The 19,152-nt window shown below is 45.6% G+C and overlaps 1 protein-coding gene across 4 annotated transcripts in view; it reads right to left on the bottom strand.

Moving 5' to 3' along the window:
* Nucleotides 1-19,152, bottom strand: part of cdk19 (cyclin-dependent kinase 19) — a 73,270-nt gene that overhangs the window by 17,453 nt on the left and 36,665 nt on the right. For all 4 annotated transcript variants that reach the window (XR_006032386.1, XR_006032387.1, XM_042095366.1 and 1 more), the window contains exons 3-11: nucleotides 17,048-17,158; nucleotides 15,699-15,839; nucleotides 5,467-5,524; nucleotides 4,004-4,135; nucleotides 2,557-2,700; nucleotides 1,852-1,921; nucleotides 1,326-1,398; nucleotides 796-893; nucleotides 187-265 (exon numbers count right to left, since the gene is read on the bottom strand). Coding sequence is in view for 2 of the 4 variants with exons in the window: in XM_042095366.1 (XP_041951300.1) it covers nucleotides 187-265; nucleotides 796-893; nucleotides 1,326-1,398; nucleotides 1,852-1,921; nucleotides 2,557-2,700; nucleotides 4,004-4,135; nucleotides 5,467-5,524; nucleotides 15,699-15,839; nucleotides 17,048-17,158 (906 nt within the window). In the remaining 2 variants the exon portion in view is untranslated. The remainder of the gene's footprint in view (nucleotides 1-186; nucleotides 266-795; nucleotides 894-1,325; nucleotides 1,399-1,851; nucleotides 1,922-2,556; nucleotides 2,701-4,003; nucleotides 4,136-5,466; nucleotides 5,525-15,698; nucleotides 15,840-17,047; nucleotides 17,159-19,152) is intronic.

Here is a 19,152-nt window from a genome sequence, read left to right as displayed (position 1 = left end):
TCGTGCTGTTAAACCCCAGGGGACATTTCCACTGGCTGTGTGTCTCCGCACTGGACTACACTGGACCACGTCGGCCCCAACCCCTGACTTTGACATCATGTGGAAATAGTAGCTTGTTGTGTTTTGCGAAACAGTATTTTGGATCATTCAAGGGGGATTGTTTTTTTTATTTTTTATTATTATCACCTTTTCAGTCTTCTCTTCTGGTTCGTCTTCATTGAGAAACTCTCTCTTGGGGTAAGGGATTTGACAGCCAGCGAACACACTGCAAGGGACAGAAGAGGCACTTGTTATATAGAGGGAGAGAGAGAGAGGTAGAGAAAAAGAGAGAGGAAGAGAGAGGGAGAGAGAGAAAGAGAGGGGGGGAGAAGAGGAGAGAGCACCACACCACACCGCTTGGAGTGTCCACTACTTCAGACACAACACACTGCATAGTAGCACGTAGACTGCTGCACGCACACACACACACACACACACACACACACTGTCTCCCTGTGTTATGGACTGGGGAGAGTAAGTATCCAGGTCACCCCTGGGAAGCAGGGCAGCAGCACCAGAGAGTGAGCGGGGGAGAGTGGCCGCACGATTCCCTCACACTGTGGGGAGCACGTGATAAAAAGTGACCCTGTTCCAGCGATGCCAATCAATGGCCTTCATTGTGAACCGAACAAAGATGGCTTTGAAAGTGTGAGCAGGTTCTCTGAGTGGCACTGAGTGGTTTCTGGGGCTTGGAAATGTAGTGCAGGAGGTCTGTGCAGGCTTCTGGGGGGCAGGTGGCAGTGAAATGGGTCTTACTCCGAGGTGGGTAGAGGGTCCTCCTGGAAGTAGGGGTCCTGCAGTGCCTGTTCAGAAGTGATTCTTTTGGTGGGGTCCATCGTCAGGAGTTTCTGAAGCTAGATTTGAGTGTAGAAAAAAGTAATCAGATTTGTCTGGTTGTGCTTAATTTTGTGCAAATACCATGCAATGTCAACAACAAAGACATTTCATCGAAAACTTCAGTTGTGAAACTCAATAACAAAGGCTCTTATTGTGACCTAGAAATATGAAAGGAGGAGGGTTTTAAAGTTTTAACAGCAAGTCATTATGGGGTATTTCTTGATTCGAGGCTGGCGTATTTTGCAATTACCAACTGCGCTATACGAGCTGCCAACAAAAAGCAAAACTGTAGCAAAGCTGCCAGGCTAAATTTGAGCCTTAATGTACCCAGGGGTTTGGCTTGCAAACGCTGGCATTTGTATTTCTCATCAAAGTGCCATATTTGGTGAGAGCCCTACAACTCCTGGGCAAAATAAACCATGGCGGAGAAACAGAGCAGACACACATACCAACATAAACACTTTGCTGTCTGGTTTGACTTTGTGCTTCTCCATGTACTTGATGAGGCTGCTCGTTGCATACCTGTGAATGGAGAGCATATGTTAAGTATATAAAGTATGAGCATATATACTCTTTTGATCCCGTGAGGGGAACACACTCAGCACACAGTGAACACACAGTGAGGTGAAGCACACACTAATCCCGGCGCAGTGAGCTGCCTGCAACAACAGCGGCGCTCGGGGAGCAGTGAGGGGTTGGGTGCCTTGCTCAAGGGCACTTCAGCCGTGCCTACTGGTCAGGGTACGAACCGGCAACCCTCCGGTTACAAGTCCAGAGTGCTAACCAGTAGGCCACGGCTGCCCCAAAGGAGGGATGAGCACCAAGAACTTGAGGTGCATCTCATCAGTGGTTCCAGGAACTCAGAGGTTCCATTGGTTCCAGGAACTCAGATCCAGGACGCCCTTGGGTGACAGGCAGGGAGCACATGCTCGGCCTCTGCCAACTCTGAGCACCTGATGACAGTGTGACACTCACGTTGTTCTCCTGAAGTCCTTCTGTAGCGTCGGGTATTCCGGCATCTTCCGTATGTCCTCCCAGTCTTTATCTGTGGAATTCGTCACACTCGTTTAAAACAAACAAAGATACAAAGATGTCACACTAACACTTTCACAAAGAGATAGAAGCTTCTTTATCTTTATGAAGACCAAGACTGAAAAAGGACTGTATCTTTGGTTTTCAAACAACCTTACGTTTGCTAAATGTGTCTATTGTTTAAATTACCTTTGTCAACTAATTTAAAACACCCGGGGTAACCGGTTTCTAAGTAGACCTTAAGCAGGTCATACAGGTTTGGCCTGTTAGTGCTTTGTTTGTAAGTGATTTGTTTGGTAGTGCTTTGTTCTAGCTGTTGTAGCTGAATTAAAACAGCTTTAGAACTATTCATGAAAATCAGGCTCCTAGAAAACAACAGCATTATGGTTTTCCCAGATGAAACCACATTTCTTGTGCTCGTAGATGTTCATATAAGTGACGTTCATTTAAAACCTCTACATAACAACAATATGATACTTCTACTACACTTCAAACATTAACCATCAGCTGACAAAAGTCACCATTTGATCTCCTTTCATAGATTAATCTATAGGTTTGCAACTATGCCATCACATCCCAACACCATAATGGCACAGACTCTGAACAGGCCACCATTCTAAACTATGTATCTCTGATAAGCACGGAGACCTGCTGGGAAGCCCATGACGCTGAATATCCTGTCCAGCTGGTCATGGTGGAAGGGGTTGCTGGTTTTGATGTCCTCCTGGCGGCAGTGGAAGATGGGCTCTGATGTCAGCAGTTCGGCAAAGATGCAGCCGATGGCCCATATGTCTGGCAAGAGACGGAGGCAAACAAGCAGAAGCGATGAGACAGTGACCAGTCATTCATGTTTCCTAACATTCTAACTTTTAGGTGGTAGCGTAGTGGCTAAGGAGCTGGCTTAGCATGCAGTAGCCTGAAAAGCTGTGAGTTCAGTACCCGGCTTCCACCGTTGTGCCCTTGAACAAGACACTTAACCCCAAGTTGCTCTAGGGAGGATGGCCCTTATAATATAATTGATATATGTAAGTTGCTTTGGATAAAAGCATCTGCTACATGGATTAATGTAATGTACTGAGCTGATCCATGCTCTTTTCTACATCCAGTTGTGCTTTGACACCACAAGCTTTGAGTTTTACACTCAACACTTACTTTTATTGAAGGGTTCAATTAAGATTGTTAGCTCTTGGAAAAAGTAATTACATATTACATTATTTGCCAAACATGACTAAAAAATATGCCTGGATTATCAACCAAACTCCTGGCGATGAAGGGAGAAAGGGTTCACTTAAGTTTGCATACGGTACGTGCGTGTTGTTTACAGACCAGAGCACATTCTTGACCGACTGCGTGGCTGGTCGCTGAGGCCCTGTTAAGTGGCACCCTGTCACTTTCACTAACATCCACGGCCCACGAGGCTAATGTCAACAGCGATCACAAGGCGAGCGCGGGCCCGGCGACAGCAAGAGCAAACAGACGGTAGGCAAAGTCCAATCTACGCTTTTATCTCGTTAAGTGGTCAGTTCACAAGGTGATGGAGAGAGAGGTGGCAAACTCGATGAGAGTTCTGTCCTCTGAACGACAGAGGGCAGCTTGGCTGTTAACTATAGGCTATAAAAGGTACCAAAAAGATGCTGCTGTTTTGATCACAAACATTTACAGAAAGCAGTCAGTAATTATGTTGATATTAACTTCTAGAAATGGCTGCTGAGCAGAGAAATGTTGGGAGTGCTACTTTCTCAAATGGCACTTGATTAAAGAGCCTGGACATAGCTCTGTAACCACAGTCCTGCCTTGGTTTACTCACAAGTTAGTGGAACTTGAACCGTGAACTTTGAATGACTTGTGAAGCTCTGTCTTTGAGAGTGCTTTCAAGAGGCCTGTGAAAAGTACACATCTACACGTTCTGACACCCTTTCCCACTGCTTCCAACCCAGGCCTCCGAAGGGCCAGGTTAGAGTTCCCTCTGAGGAACAGACATCGCACATGTATAATCAGTGGCTTCTGCACTGACGTAGAGGAAAAAGCATCACCCAAACAGGCCAGTGTGAAGCAGGGCCTGGCGTTGGGTCGAGCCCTGTGGACTGCGGCTCACCAATTGCTTTGGTGTAATGTCGCGCTCCCAGGAGCAGCTCGGGGGCCCGGTACCAGAACGTTACCACAACCGGGTCGAGGTCAGCCAGTGGTTTGAGTGGGGAGTTGAAGAGCCTAGCGAAGCCCATGTCCGCTGTGGAGAGAGGAGGTAAACACACACCCACACGCATCAATATCATAAACCAAACCATGACATCTTTCTACACAGAGTAGGCCACTGTGACTGTAAAGGAAAAATACTGGGTCAAAAACAAGCTAAGCAGCTTTGGCTTGGTATTTCATTACCGCCTGGGGAAGATTGTTGAGAAGGGGTGTAAGGTTACGTGCAAATGGATTCTTAGCACGGTATAATTAGTACACGCTACATCATTCACAACAGGTTAGGCAACCCACCAGGCCACATCCAAAAGTTATCAAAAGAACACATCACGCTGACAGACTGAGACCTGCTGTGTCGTGTATGGAAATCAAACGGTGGGAAAGAGGCAAATGGATTGTTAACACATACAAACGTGTCATGCTCGGTTTTACCAAGTTGTGTTCCATGTGAATTAATATTTAGAGATCAAAGTCTCTTCAAGCTATGGAAACCTCTGGAGCTTAAATGGGTTTATCTCTTCTAGGAGGGAACTCTTGTCCAGCCAACTAGGGCTCCACAGCACATAGCTCTCCACACCATTCACATCCCATTGCTGGGGGAAGGTATGCCAGGCGAAGGGTGGGAAGGGGTAAAAATAGACCCCCACGTTATAGAGAGACGAGTGACATCATCCCAGAATAGCCTTCTGTGTTATGCAATGAGTGTATGTGTGTGAGTGTGTGTGTGTGTGTGTGTGTGTGTGTGTGTGTGTGTGTGTGGTGGGGGTGATGGGTCCATTCAATCCCTCAGGGACCTCCAGAGTCCTGATGAAGGTTAACACCATCCAGACAGGCAACAGCCTTCTTTCCAGTGAGCCTCACACAACCACGGGCAACACTGGATGCACTGACCACAGGCACGGCCATTACGGGCTGAATACTGTCATACAGCAGCATGCATCTCAAGGTCATAAGGTCCGAGGTTTAGGCATGATTATTGATATCCAATGATGCCAGTACAATTATGACAAAGATGGCGTGCCAGCAGACATGAAATGGAAAGAGTTGTGTCACTCCATTTGTCCAATCTAAACCAGTTGTGGTCAAAAACGGAAGAATCATGGTCCAGTTGGTATTTATCAAAGGTGACATGACAATGTATGCTACAGATCTTGGTAATGATTACCGGTACATCATATTGACTGTGCGCTATCAGCGTGTCCTGACCAGAGATAAGAGAAGGGTCAGCATTTATAATGTCATTAGGATTTCTCTAATCAATGGAGGACAGTGGAAAACTCTGAGCCAGGGACCCTAGCCACAGATAACTGACCTAGATATGTCAAAAATCTGAAATAAGTGGGCACAGTGTTGGTGTTTCCTTACCTATTTTGACCCGGCCTCTTTCTGGTCCTTCTCCCATAACCAGGATATTAGCAGGTTTCTAGAGTAGGGACACAGACAGAGACACAGAGAGAAAAAACAAGTGATTTTTTTGGTTTATGGACAGCTTCAGGCCGCGAGTCTCTCCAACCAGGTTAGACAAGATAATCCTTAATGGGTTTCTGACCATGACCAAGAGGCAGAAGGGGTATTCTTAAAGGCCAAGGCTACCGGGTTCACAACTGAAGTGCTCTGTCTGGTGTAGCCAGTTCCATTGGTCAAGTGGAAGCTAAATGTTGCAGCAGACGCTCCACAAACGGAGGGCTTCAGTTACGTGCCTGGTGTAGCCTCCCTGTGAAGGAGCTTTTACACATTTACCCATTTTTGTCATAATTAATAATCATTTAAATATATTGAGTCCTCCTTCCTTGGTAGTATACATGGGGGTACATTCATGCCAGGTGGACAATGGTCTTCATCACAACCCAGAGCACCTCAATTTAATCTACTGCTGGATTTGTTCAATTTAAAGTACAGTGGAATCAAATCTGGAGACACTTGAGACATTAGTTTATTACACGAGACATTAGTTTATAACTGGAGTAAAGTGTCCTCCTGTTACCCCAAACCACAAAGAGAACAGCAATTGAGACTAAGACAAAAGACATCAGGAGTGGAATGTTTCTGACTGTGACGACAACACCTACTGCAACATTGTCCCGCTGTTTTAATTAGAGGCCGGGCTGCAGTCTAAAATGACCTGACAAACATCAGCCTGTGCAGCCTGGAGCAAATAGACTAGCATGCACACAGCTCTTTTATCAGGTGTTTTTAGATGTTGGTTCTAAAAACAAAGTCTAACGTTAGTCAAAATAGTCCTCTCGTGTGTCTGTTGTTTTGAAATATTTGTTTTGTCAAGCACTTGTAGATTCAACAATGGAAATGTCCTACAATCCAAACATGGTGCTTCTACTCTCTAAATCTCAAACAGGAAGAAGGAATTTAATGAGGCTCAAGAATGAGTTTGCTAAAGCAACACTATGTACGTTTTTTTTTACCTTAACAGAACAGATTTGCAGTCATTGTGATGGTAAACAAACTTTTAATGGGCAGAATAGCTAGCATAGCTGGCAGCGCCTCACAGGCAGAAAACCAGCTAACTGACGGGGGCTCGGAGACATCTCGTGAGAATGGTGAAAAATTACCTAGTCAGTAAATATAGCTCTTTGGAGATTGTTTTTGCCTATTGCTAGTCCTTCAGCTCCAAAACAAATGCACATGTACGGTGTTCAGGGGGAAGGACTCAAGCCATGAGAAGTTTTTAAGTATAAGTATATACTCTTTTGATCCCTTGAGGGAAATTTGGTCTCTGCATTTATCCCAATCCGTGAATTAGTGAAACACACTCAGCACACAGTGAACACACAGTGAGGTGAAGCACACACTAATCCCGGCGCAGTGAGCTGCCTGCAACAACAGCGGCGCTCGGGGAGCAGTGAGGGGTTAGGTGCCTTGCTCAAGGACACTTCAGCCGCTTTCTACTGGTCGGGGTTCAAACCGGCAACCCTCCGGTCACAAGTCCGAAGCGCTAACCAGTAGGCCACAGCTGCCCCAAAAGTAGGCCACGGCTGCCCCACGGCAAGGTCAAAAATATAAATATTTTGCGACTATAGGGGGAGGTCTAAAGTCGCCAAAATACCCAAAACTACATTGGATTGCTTTAAATAACTTAATTTTCCAGATCTTTCATCAGTGTGCGTAGTTGGGTCGGGATGTGACACACACGAGCATGTGAATGGAAACAACCACAGGTGTTGATGAGAGGAAAGTCGATTCCCCCCAGTGTCTTAACATGCCAAACACTTCACCCCTGCTGACAGACACAGTCAGGTGAAAACTGCATCTCCATCCAAATGTTGTCTTTGAAGAAATATTCAGCAGTTGCTCTTTGAGAAAGACCTTGGGGTTGGAGTTTGCCGCTCAACGCAACACCTCAGCGGTGCATGCAACATCAAACATGAACCCCCCAACACGCACAACACTCTCCTCTTGTCATAATCAACTAGAAGATGGGGCCGTGGATGAAAGAGTGCTGGGGGGAGGAGAAGAGGAGCAGCATCATTTGCAGGTGAATGGGGCCTCTCTCTCTCTCCGGTGGCGAGGGCCTACACCGTTTCTCCGATCTGAGAGAAGCAGCGGAGCATCTGTTTTCATCCTGTAGCCTTCTGTTCGCAACAGTTCGCTCTCCAGTTCCCGTGTGCAAAACCCAACACGTCTTCACAGGCCCGCCGCCACTTAGGCGAAAACATGAGCCTGTTGCTATAGGAACGGGGCTAATAATAACGTGGTCCATTATTTAACGGCACTCAAGGAAAAAGATGCAGCCATCGACACACACGGAGAGAGGATACTCCTTATCTGGCCATGTGACTTGAGGTCATATAATTAAGACGCTTGTTCTTGTTGGACTGCAAAAACGAGAAGTAAAAACAGCATCATGAAGCTTCTCTCAAGAGACCTGTGCAAATGGACCAGTGGAGAGGTGTGATGAACCTGTGTGTAAAAGTGTGTATGTGTGTGTTTGTGCATCAATGTGAGAGTGCAAATCAATTAGCAAGTGTGATATAAGAAAGTGCCACATCTGTAGAATTGTAGGGGAAAAGAGAGATATGAATCACCCAACTGACTCAACTTATAAAAGACAAGACCCTTCCACAATTAGCAGTGAAATATGAAGTCGTTGGCTACTCTACAGACAAATACATGAAATGTTCCTCTGCTATAGCGACTTTGAGTGCGACCCTTCTGCAATTAGCATTGAAATATATTGAAATATGAAGTTGTTGGTTCGTCTACAGACCAATACATGGGATGTTTCTCTGCTACAGCGACTTTGAATCAGACCCTTCAAAGCATCGAAGGCAACCTGACATTAACCTGAGGGAGCTGATTCATTACTAATTCAGAGCTTGCAGCCTTCCTCACACTGTGCTTTTTGTCTGGGCTTTTTCACCGGCCCTATAGAACTCATGATTAAATGATGACCTATATCCTATTTTGCTGACAGACTTCACGCTCAATGCATTACCCTACTTGTCCTTGGGAGCCGGCGGCTGCTCTCTGGGCAAACACATAGCTTTGAGTTTCGTGTTCCTCGGACGGTTACAGTGAGTTGTATTTTTTAAAAATGTGATATATTCGGGGGGGTTGAACTCAGCTTGAGTTCAAGTTGAACTCAAGCTGAGCTGAGCCATGGAGAGACAACCCAATGACCTAGTAGGAGTCCTGGACTGGTTTGTAGAGGATATGAAGAGAGCGTCTCTGGAGAAAATATACGCTGGGAGAATTTCAGCAGCACCAGCGAATACACTGGAAACTACACATGGAGGAGGACAGGGACCAGTTGCCCAACATGATGAAAGAGTGAAATCTGAAAGAGACTCAAAGTTCAAGACCAGAAGGATAAAAGATAAACATGTGTGACCTACGGTTTGACTTCCATGGAGAGCTCTTGCTACTCTCTCCCAAATTTGTCTGAAATGTCCATGAGAGGAAATGGCCTTCATTAAACATCAGGCCAACATTCACGCACCGGCAACAATGTAGCATTCAGAAAAGGACTTTGTTGCACACTAACTTGTAAAGTACACTTTGTAGTAGATACCAATTGTGGAGGTGCATATCAATAACTAATGTCAGATCAGGAGCACACGATGTACACACAAGATGTAGTTTCACAGATGAGAAGGGCTCTGTCGAGGTACAACATTTGGGGGGCAGCCGTGGCCTACTGGTTAGCGCTTCGGAGGGTTGCTGGTTCCAACCCCGACCAGTAGGCACGGCTGAGGTGCCTTGAGCAAGGCACCTAACCCCTTATTGCTCCCGGAGCGCCGCTGTTGTAGCAGGCAGCTCACTGCGCCGGGATTAGTGTGTGCTTCACCTCACTGTGTGTTCACTGTGTACTGAGTGTGTTTCACTAATTCACGGATTGGGATAAATACAGAGACCAAATTACCCTGACGGGATCAAAAGAATATATATACTTATACTTTTAATTCACCTGTCCTTGTTTTGTTTAGCTCTATGCTACCACGTACCTGTGTTATTATGTTGACCCAACTGTAAATGGCAAGCCACAAACTGAATCTGCACATAAGGAGGTTTGCAGCTGGGAATCTGCCAGACTTTGTTTGTCAAATGCCTAGTCAGCAGCAGCAGACTCACAAAAGGAGACATGGATTCTAACCAACACGCACAAGCACACGCACACCTCTCTCCTTCAATGCATAAAACATAATAAATAAATAAAGCCCTTTTTACTTCTCTTTCTCATTTTCTCTCTCATATACACTCTTGCTCGTACACACACTCACAGAGACAAATACAGCAATCCCACTGCACTTATACTGTGGACACAGAGGGTATAGAGGCTGTTACATAACAAGGTTATGGGAGGGGGAGGGAAGGTAGGGGAAGGGTGTGTGTGTGTTTGTGTGTGTGTGTGTGCGTGTGTGCAGATGGAGGGGGAGGGGCAGTGCGGAGAACGATGGAGAGAGTTATGTAAGCCCAGGACTGGTGGAGGCATGAGAGATGCTGTTACCAGGGCCTGCTCCAGCCCTTCTCTCAACACACACACACACACACACACACACACACACACACACTCTCTCTCTCTCTCTCTCTCTCTCTCTCAGTGCAAGATAGCAAGCCCCTTGGGAGATATGGAATGTGGTCTGTGCTGCACCTAATACCTTCTTCATTATGCCTACACACACACACACACACACACACACACACACACACACACACACACCCTTTTATGTATGCAATGCAATGTGCTTATATATTCACTGAAGGGCAAACACACACACACACACACACACTCTCTCTCTCTCTCTCTCTCTCTCTAGGCAAACACTTTCACACCTTAATGTATTACACACACACACATGCATTAACCAAGGCACACACACTCACTCAGACTTGTGAGGCACTTGTGGGTGACTGAAGCAAATTGCAGCATGTTTTGATTTGATGTAGGGGTCTGAGAAGAGAAGAGAAGAGGAGAGAAGAGAAGAGAGGAGAAGAGAAGAGAAGAGAAGAGAAGAGAAGAAAAGAGAGGAGAAGAGAAGAGAAGAGAAGAAAAGAGAGGAGAAGAGAAGAAAAGAGAAGAGAAGAGAAGAGGGAAGAAGAAAAGAGAAGAGAGGAGAAGAAAAGAGAAGAAAAGAGAGGAGAAGAAAAGAGAAGAAAAGAGAGGAGAAGAGAAGAGAAGAGAAGAGAAGAAAAGAGAGGAGAAGAGAAGAAAAGAGAAGAAAAGAGAAGAGAAGAGAAGAAAAGGGAGAAGAGAAGACAAGAGAAGAGAAGAGAAGAGAAGAGAGGAGAAGAGAAGAGAAGAGAAGAAAAGAGAAGAGAAGAAAAGAAAAGGGAGAAGAGAAGACAAGAGAAGAGAAGAGAAGAGAAGAGAAGAGAGGAGAAGAAAAGAGAAGAGAGGAGAAGAGAAGAGAAGAGAAGAAAAGAGAGGAGAAGAGAAGAGAAGAGAAGAAAAGAGAAGAGAGGAGAAGAGAAGAGAAGAGAAGAGAAGAGAAGAGAAGAGGGAAGAAGAAAAGAGAGGAGAGGAGTGGAGTGGGGGATAGATGGATGGATGGCTAAAAGGGTGGGGGTTGATTTTTCCACTGGAGCTCAGTGTGCCAGCGCATGCATACCACCAGCCAGTGCACGTATGGGCCCTGAGTGCAACTCATGACTCAACAGGAGACAGAGAATCATTTGTTATCATTCGGCCGCTTTCTTTCAGCATCAGCACTGGACACGGCACTCTCGATAGATCTCCTCTGCCCTGACCTTGACGACCTGACACCACAGCTTTGTCACACACCCCAACCTCCTGCCCTCACGCCACGTACGGCACAACACACACACACACACACACACACACACACACACACACACACACACACACACACTCAGCAGAAACAGAGACACACAGCCCAGAAATAATGAACAAATGCTCTGGTGAATGAGATGCTGCGCTGTGAGGTTAAACGTTACGACGTTCTGGAGAGTCTGGCTGCGGCGAAAGGCTCTGTGTGTTGCGACGCCAGAGACCGAAAAACCCAAGGTGCAATCAAACGTCGCAGAAATTTGTCTGTGGCTTCTCAGGCACGCCAGCAGCAGTTGGCTGCGTTCGGGTGGGAGCAGTCTTGTGTACTCGCCGAGGGCTTGTCTTGTGTACTCGCCGAGGGCTTGTTGATGTGTACTCGCCGAGGGCTTGTCTTGTGTACTCGCCGAGGGCTTGTTGTTGTGTACTCGCCGAGGGCTTGTCTTGTGTACTCGCCGAGGGCTTGTTGTTGTGTACTCGCCGAGGGCTTGTTGTTGTAAACACGGGCCCTTCGTGCCGCACCACCAAGCCGCCGACACACTGTAATTTCTGAGGAGTAGATTTACAATCGCTGTGGCCAGTCGCAAATTGAACGCTCCAGCATTTTGTTTTGTTTTTTTCCAAAACAAGCCGCGAGCATAATGACAACAAAAACAGCCGTCGCACCAGTCGTCAACAGTGTGTGATGTTTACGCACGCAGGCCCAAATCTACAATGGCAGGAAGAGTTAGGAATGCAGTGAGAGCGGGGGAGTGCATTAACCTTGGTTGCTGATCAGATAGAGCAGCTACAGAGAACACTCTGAGCACATGTTTAACAGGGCCATTCATTCACCCGCAGAAGAGTGGCTCTACAGTATGACTCAAGATTCAAGATGCAATACTTTATTTGCAAGTTGCTAGGGATTTGCTTCAGTGTGCTCATGACAGGACATCAGGCTTTTAGCCTGCATGGGGTAAAAAGAATGCTTGAACAGCACTGGCATAGACAACCTTACATTTAGCCACCATTTACTTACACTGCATGGACTTGCTATGCATTAGCCCTTAGCATGCTATGGACTGTTACCGTTCTTGTCATGTCATGCTGTGACATATTTGCTTTGGCTGCAAGGTGTGCCAGTGCTATAGTGCTGATTCTTGGGCAATCAAAGCTTGCGCATATGAGTTATCAGGAAATGAGGATTAGTGTCACACCTTAGCAGACCCACGCCGAGCAAGAATGGACCTGTTGCCCTCCAAGGAATTACTGCATCAGCTAAGCGCAGGGTATGTGTGTCTTTTGACATGCAACATGAACAGACCAGTTAATAAAAAAAAAAAACAAGCAATCCTTAGCCCCTGTGGCAACTGTGATCAAAAGTGACTGATTTGAGCGTCTCGAGTCAGCGAGGTCAAGGGCGATTGATTCACTAACTGTATGGACATTCTCAGCTCAGTGTGCTATGGAAGTATACTGGCTATTTTAGCATTTAGCATTTTGCTTTCTGAGCAAACTTGCCATTTCAGCTTTTGCTTTTGCGTAACTTTTTAGTGTGCTTAGTGCATTTACAACTAAAGAACTATTATGCTTGGTATTCCCCAACCCCATTACCCTGCAGTAAAAGCACTGATTAACTAACAAACAGCCCACCATAACAGACATATGATCTGCTAGTTTTCCATTCCAGATCCCAAAGCCTGTCTGTTGGCGAGATGTTGGCAAATGAACGACGCATTTGTATTGACTTTGTGTCACGGGGCAGCGAGACAGGGACTTCCTGTACGCCCTGGCAGCTGGGAGCATCAGGGTTGCATAAGAGGTCATGATCTTGATGAGATTCCTCTGATCTAAGTGGAAGCGCCGTGAGCACTGGGATTCCCTGTGCGCTGGCAGGATTATGACCCAGTAAACAGATTCCCTGCGCCGTGGCAAAAATGTCAACAGCTGTGTCAAGTGCACTTAATTCACAGAGAGAGTTTTAAGCAAACGAGCGGGAATCCAACACGCTCACACTCCTGCCTCCACAATAACTTCGACCATTACAGTTGTGTAAGAACGGCATAGAAACTAATCCCACCTTAAAGGCATGCGTTTAAAAAGGGAATGTCACATACCTGGATGTGTGGGTGTAGGCACGCTCAAAAGCATTTTGTATTCATTCTCTATGATGCATGTAATACGCCTGTTAACACCAAAGTGTTACAAGTTACAACAAAGTTTGTTGCTTTAAAGGGAAACTGCAGCATCTACAGTACATAGAGGGATACTTATTTGTGTGTGTGTGTGTGTGTGTGTGTGTGTGTGTGCGTGTGTGTGTGCGTGTGTGTGTGTGTGTGTGTGTTTGTGTGTGTGTGTCTGTGTGTGTGTCAATGAGTTTGCGTGCATGCATTAGTCAGGGCAACTCGATCAGATAAAATTATGTTTGTGTGTGTGTGTGTGTATGTGTGTGTGTGTGGTGAGGGGGGGTTCAGAATGCATGTGACCCTGGGTCATTATGAACCCCCCCCCCCTCCCTAAAATCACAACCTCAGCTGGTCAGCGAGGCTCTTTTACACAACAATGAGCTGGGATGTGAGGCAGGTGACCAGGCAGCACTTCCAGGAAAGGACTGTGGGAAACCAGCAGAGGAGAGAGTCTCACAGGAACGCCAAGAGACCAGGAGCCGGAGCCGGAGCTGGGGTTGGGGCCGGGGGTGAGGTGAAGCTGGGAGGTTGGGAGGTGGGTCTCTGCTCCAAGCAGCCAGCTCCACAATAATAAACAGACAGGGATTGCAGTAGAAACAAATGCTGAGGTCATAAGAAGAGCCCAGAGACTACAGTCTTAAGCTGATGACCCATGGGGCACATTTTTGAGCAACGTTGCTGGGCAGCGTTCCTCATTATTGATGACCCTTGGGGCACATTTTTGAGCAACGTTGCTGGGCAGCGTTCCTCATTATTGCGGTTCTGGCATGTTCCCATTGATACTGAGCAATCATTTCTTTTCTGGAGATTTTTCATCATCTGTAGGCAAATAATCATGATCATCAGAATAAATGGAACTGGTTGTGCGGTTGCACAGCAACAGTGCACAAAAAGTCGTCCCATGTATCATAAGCTTTACTCGAGATCAGTCAGGGGTTATTCTACAAGCCATGGGACAACCTCTAAGAGTTCCAATTAATTTGACAAGGGACTTCTCAAGGAACCTCTCTTAAGGTTCTTTGTTAGATGTTACCAGCCAAAGTTTAATGTTTAGAGTACAAATGAAAACGAAAGAGTTCAAGGGAGAATCTTTAGCTTCTGATAGACCAACTGAACTGGTTTCATTCAAGGGTTATTTTTGGTGCAATCTTATCTCCTCTCTTAACACACTGACATCAGGAACCTTTCACCTGCTTAGCGTAGCCTTGATAAGTCACTAATTATGGTGCACAGTAGTAGGAACACAGACCAAGTGCAGTAGGAATATAGACCAAGTGCAGTAGGAACACACTGTAGACCAAGTGCAGTAGGAGTACAGACCAAGTGCAGTAGGAACACAGACCAAGTGCAGTAGGAACACAGACTAAGTGCAGTAGGAACATAGACCAAGTGCAGTAGGAACACAGACCAAGTGCAGTAGGAACACACTGTAGACCAAGTGCAGTAGGAATATAGACCAAGTGCAGTAGGAGTACAGACCAAGTGCAGTAGGAACACAGACCAAGTGCAGTAGGAATATAGACCAAGTGCAATAGGAGTACAGACCAAGTGCAGTAGGAATATAGACCAAGTCCAGTAGGAATATAGACCAAGTCCAGTAGGAGTACAGACCAAGTGCAGTAGGAACACAGACCAAGTGCAGTAAGAGTATAGACCAAGTGCAGTAATGGAGATCACCATGTGTAAGAAACAGAGTACAGTATACTGTACAGCAGCTCTGGAAAAAATGAAGTGACCGCTGCACATTTTTCTGACGTCATCCTATGGCTGCTGAGTGACATTCGAATGAGTTGCTGGTCATATTAAAAATTAAGAGACCACTGCAAATTTGAATATGACTGTCAACTTATGCAAATGTCACTCAGCAACCATAGGATGACATCACAAAAATGTGCAGTGGTTTCTTAATTTTTTCCAGAGCTGTATGACTACGCCCACTAGCCAAAGAGAAATATATGTGCTAATGTTTTAAATGGCATGAGGCACAATCTCAGTGGTTCTATCTCTATCTGTTTGTGTGCGGTCGTGCTTGTGTGTGTCTATCTACCTAACCAGCATCAACCGTGTGAGAGTTTACTTTTCTCTCTGTTTTGTCATTGAAGCTATGAGCCATTCAGTATTTTCAAACATTACTAAGTCTCACACTGTCTATGTCAGTCTACTCTCTGGTTTGCCTGTAGAGTAGGACCTACCAGGTCTCGGTGGAGCACCCAATTGGCATGGAGGTAATGAATGCCATCCAGGATCTGGTAGAGGAGGGACTTGACCATCCCTCTAGGCAGCTGCATAGGCTTCTTGTTGGCCTTGGAGGCCCGGTGGAACTTTATGATGTGCTACACACAGGAAGATTAGATTAGAGTCAAATCAGCTCAGTAGTTAACGCCCATTACAACATTACACTGACACTTGGATCAAAAACACACACACACACACACACACACACACACACACACACACACACACGTACACACACGTACACACACACACACACACACACACACACACACACACACACACACACACACACGTACACGTACACGCACACAAACACGCACACGCACACACACACGCACACTATTACATTACATTACATTACTGTCTGTCCACTAGCCATTTTACTATTGTCTTCTGCCTCACTGTTTGCGTGCTTTATTAGCACATATGCACAACCCCTCCCTCCATGCCACAGCCGAACTGTTTGCGTGCTTTATTAGCACATATGCACAACCCCTCCCTCCATGCCACAGCCGAACTGTGACCACACTTATACCTTTTCTTAAAATAGTTATTTATACATAGATATACAGACTTTATTCTTGCACTGTTGCACTGTTTGACTTACTCATTTGCACCATCACCATGACACTCATTCACAAAGAGCACCTTACCTTACCTTATGCACAGAGGACCACATGCTCAATCCCTGCTTCAGTCATTGCAAGCGCACCTGATTGATTAATCACCCACTATGTGGATACTGTTTTCTAGAATTGATTTAGATTAAGCTTTATTTAGTATAATTTGTATTTTAGTATATTTAGTATATTCTTTATCTTCTACAGTCCTTATTGCTTAGTTGTGGTTTTTTTATATTATATACTTTTAATTACTTTTTCCGCTGTTAGTGAATGTGTGTGTGTATGTCTGTATGCTACTGTGACCTTGAATTTCCCCTAGGGATCAATAAAGTATCTATCTATCTATCTATTACAGTAAGGTAAAGTATTGACAGCAAAACATAAAATATGAAGAAATGCATTCAACTTAACTAGTATAATGTTATATGAGCTAGATCAGGGCTTGGGTGATCATATCTTCAAAGAGCCAGTCAGGCAACAGGTTTTCACACTAACCAAGCAGAAGCTTTCACTATGTATTGTTCTGGCCCATTGTGAGTGAGACTGCACTCACGAAACTGAAACTTTAAAGAAAGACCAGGAACCAGATTTCAGCTGCCCAGCTGATATGCAGACAGGAAGCTAGAAGATGGGGCGACTAGCAGAGAAGCCAGGGCTGTCCACCACAAGGTACGTCCACTCACCCACAAATCGTGCTCGGCATAGTCAAAGAGGAGCCACACTTTGCGATCGCTGTGGGATAGGAACACCTTCTGCAGGGCGATCACGTTGGGGTGCTTCAGTTCTCTCAGGAGCTGTGTGAGAGAGAGGTGAGAGGGGGCATCAGAGAGGCAAGCTTGGACACGAACAAACACACATGCGCGCGCGCACACACACACACACACACACACACACACACACACACACACACACACACACATTCAAACACACACACACACACACACACATTCAAACACACACACACACACACACACACACACACACACACACACACACACACACACACACACACGTGTTTTGCCGGGGAGGATTTTCAGAGGAAACCGTCAAAGAGATGAAACCTAGATAGTGGACAGAGAACTTATTCAATGTGAAACGCGATTATGTATCGGTCGATTGCGTGGACTGGAACCAGGGCCATGATTAAGAGGGACGGCCGGGGGCAATCGTATTGCGCCGCTAGAGGTGAAATTCTTGGACCGGCGCAAGACGGACGAAAGCGAAAGCATTTGCCAAGAATGTTTTCATTAATCAAGAACGAAAGTCGGAGGTTCGAAGACGATCAGATACGGAAATGTCAGCCAGCTATGGTTTCTGCCTACAACAGAGTAAATGAGATTCCGTCCTGTGGTTGAAACCAAAGATTCTAGAACAGAGCTCTGTTCTAGAATCTGTGGTTGAAACGTTCTGTGCCTTCCACAGTGATTTAAACATATCAACAATCTGTCACTTACAGTAACACATTAAACAGAAAAAAAACATTTTGAGCTGACCTTTTCTTTAAATACTCATTGGTTGAGTTGAGTTGAGGCTAATGTGCACTGGTTCTACACAAATGGTTATCATGGGCTAAACTGAGGGGGCTACCTCTCACCTTGGTCACAAAGATGAAGGCCTTAGGACTGAACACCACCCTGTGTCACTGGATATTTGACTTCCTCACCAACCGTTCACAAGTGGTTAGAGTGGGGGGTCTGACATCTGACTCATTAACCATCAGCACTGGTGCTCCCCAAGGCTGTGTTTTGAGTCCACTGCTGTACAACATCTACACACATGACTGCAAAGCCAACAGTAGTCATACCTCCATCATCAAGTTTGCAGATGACACAGTGATCTTGGGCCTGATTAGTAACAACAATGAACAGCTCTACTTGGATCAGGTTGATGAGGTGGCACAGTGGTGTCAATCTAACAGCTTGACACTGAATATCAATAAAACCAAGGAAATGGTAGTGGATTACAGAAGGCAGCAGCAGAACTACAGTTACACCCCACTAATGATCAGCGGGCAACCTGTAGAGAGAGTCACAAGTTTTAAATACCTTGGTGTCCACATTACTGAAGACTTAACATGGACTGTTAACACTCAATATGTTCTGAAGAAGTCCAGACAACGACTCTACTTCCTTCGTCAGCTAAGGAAATTCAAAGTTTCTACATCCATCATGAAGGCCTTCTACACTTCAGCGGTTGAGAGTGTTCTATCTGGTAGCATCATCACCTGGTATGGGAACTCCACAGTTACAGTAGAGATTGTAGTACTCTGCAGAGAGTAGTGCGCTCAGCTGAACGTACTATAAGAACTCAACTCCCTGCTCTACAACATATCTATTCCAGAAGAGTACTCCTAAGAGCCCAAAAGATTCTGAAGGACTCTTCTCATCCTAACAATGGATTATTCCTACCACTGAAATCAAGAAGACGCCTATGTAGTCACAAAGCCAGAACTGAGAGACTCAGGAGAAGTTTTTATCCCCAGGCCATCCGAACTCTGAACTCACACTATATTGACTTTGCACACATTCACTCCTCAGCACTCTCAAACATTTCCCAACTCTGAACTCACACTATACTGACTTTGCACTCATTCACTCCTCAGCACTCATGACCCCCCCCCCCCCCCCCCCACACACACACACACCTACAAGACTTTTAGCACTTTTACATCCCTCTCCCTATGCTACAGACCTTTTATTTATTTTCTTATTTCATCACACGTCAAAACACACACACACACACATCTGACTTTCTCCAACTTTTGCACATCTCCATAGAACTTTTTATT

The sequence above is a fragment of the Alosa sapidissima genome, chromosome 6 (genome assembly GCF_018492685.1).
Source record: "Alosa sapidissima isolate fAloSap1 chromosome 6, fAloSap1.pri, whole genome shotgun sequence".
Taxonomy (NCBI): Eukaryota; Metazoa; Chordata; class Actinopteri; order Clupeiformes; family Clupeidae; genus Alosa; species Alosa sapidissima.
Note: the sequence above shows the minus strand (reverse complement) of the source record. Positions and strands in the feature narration are given on the sequence as shown.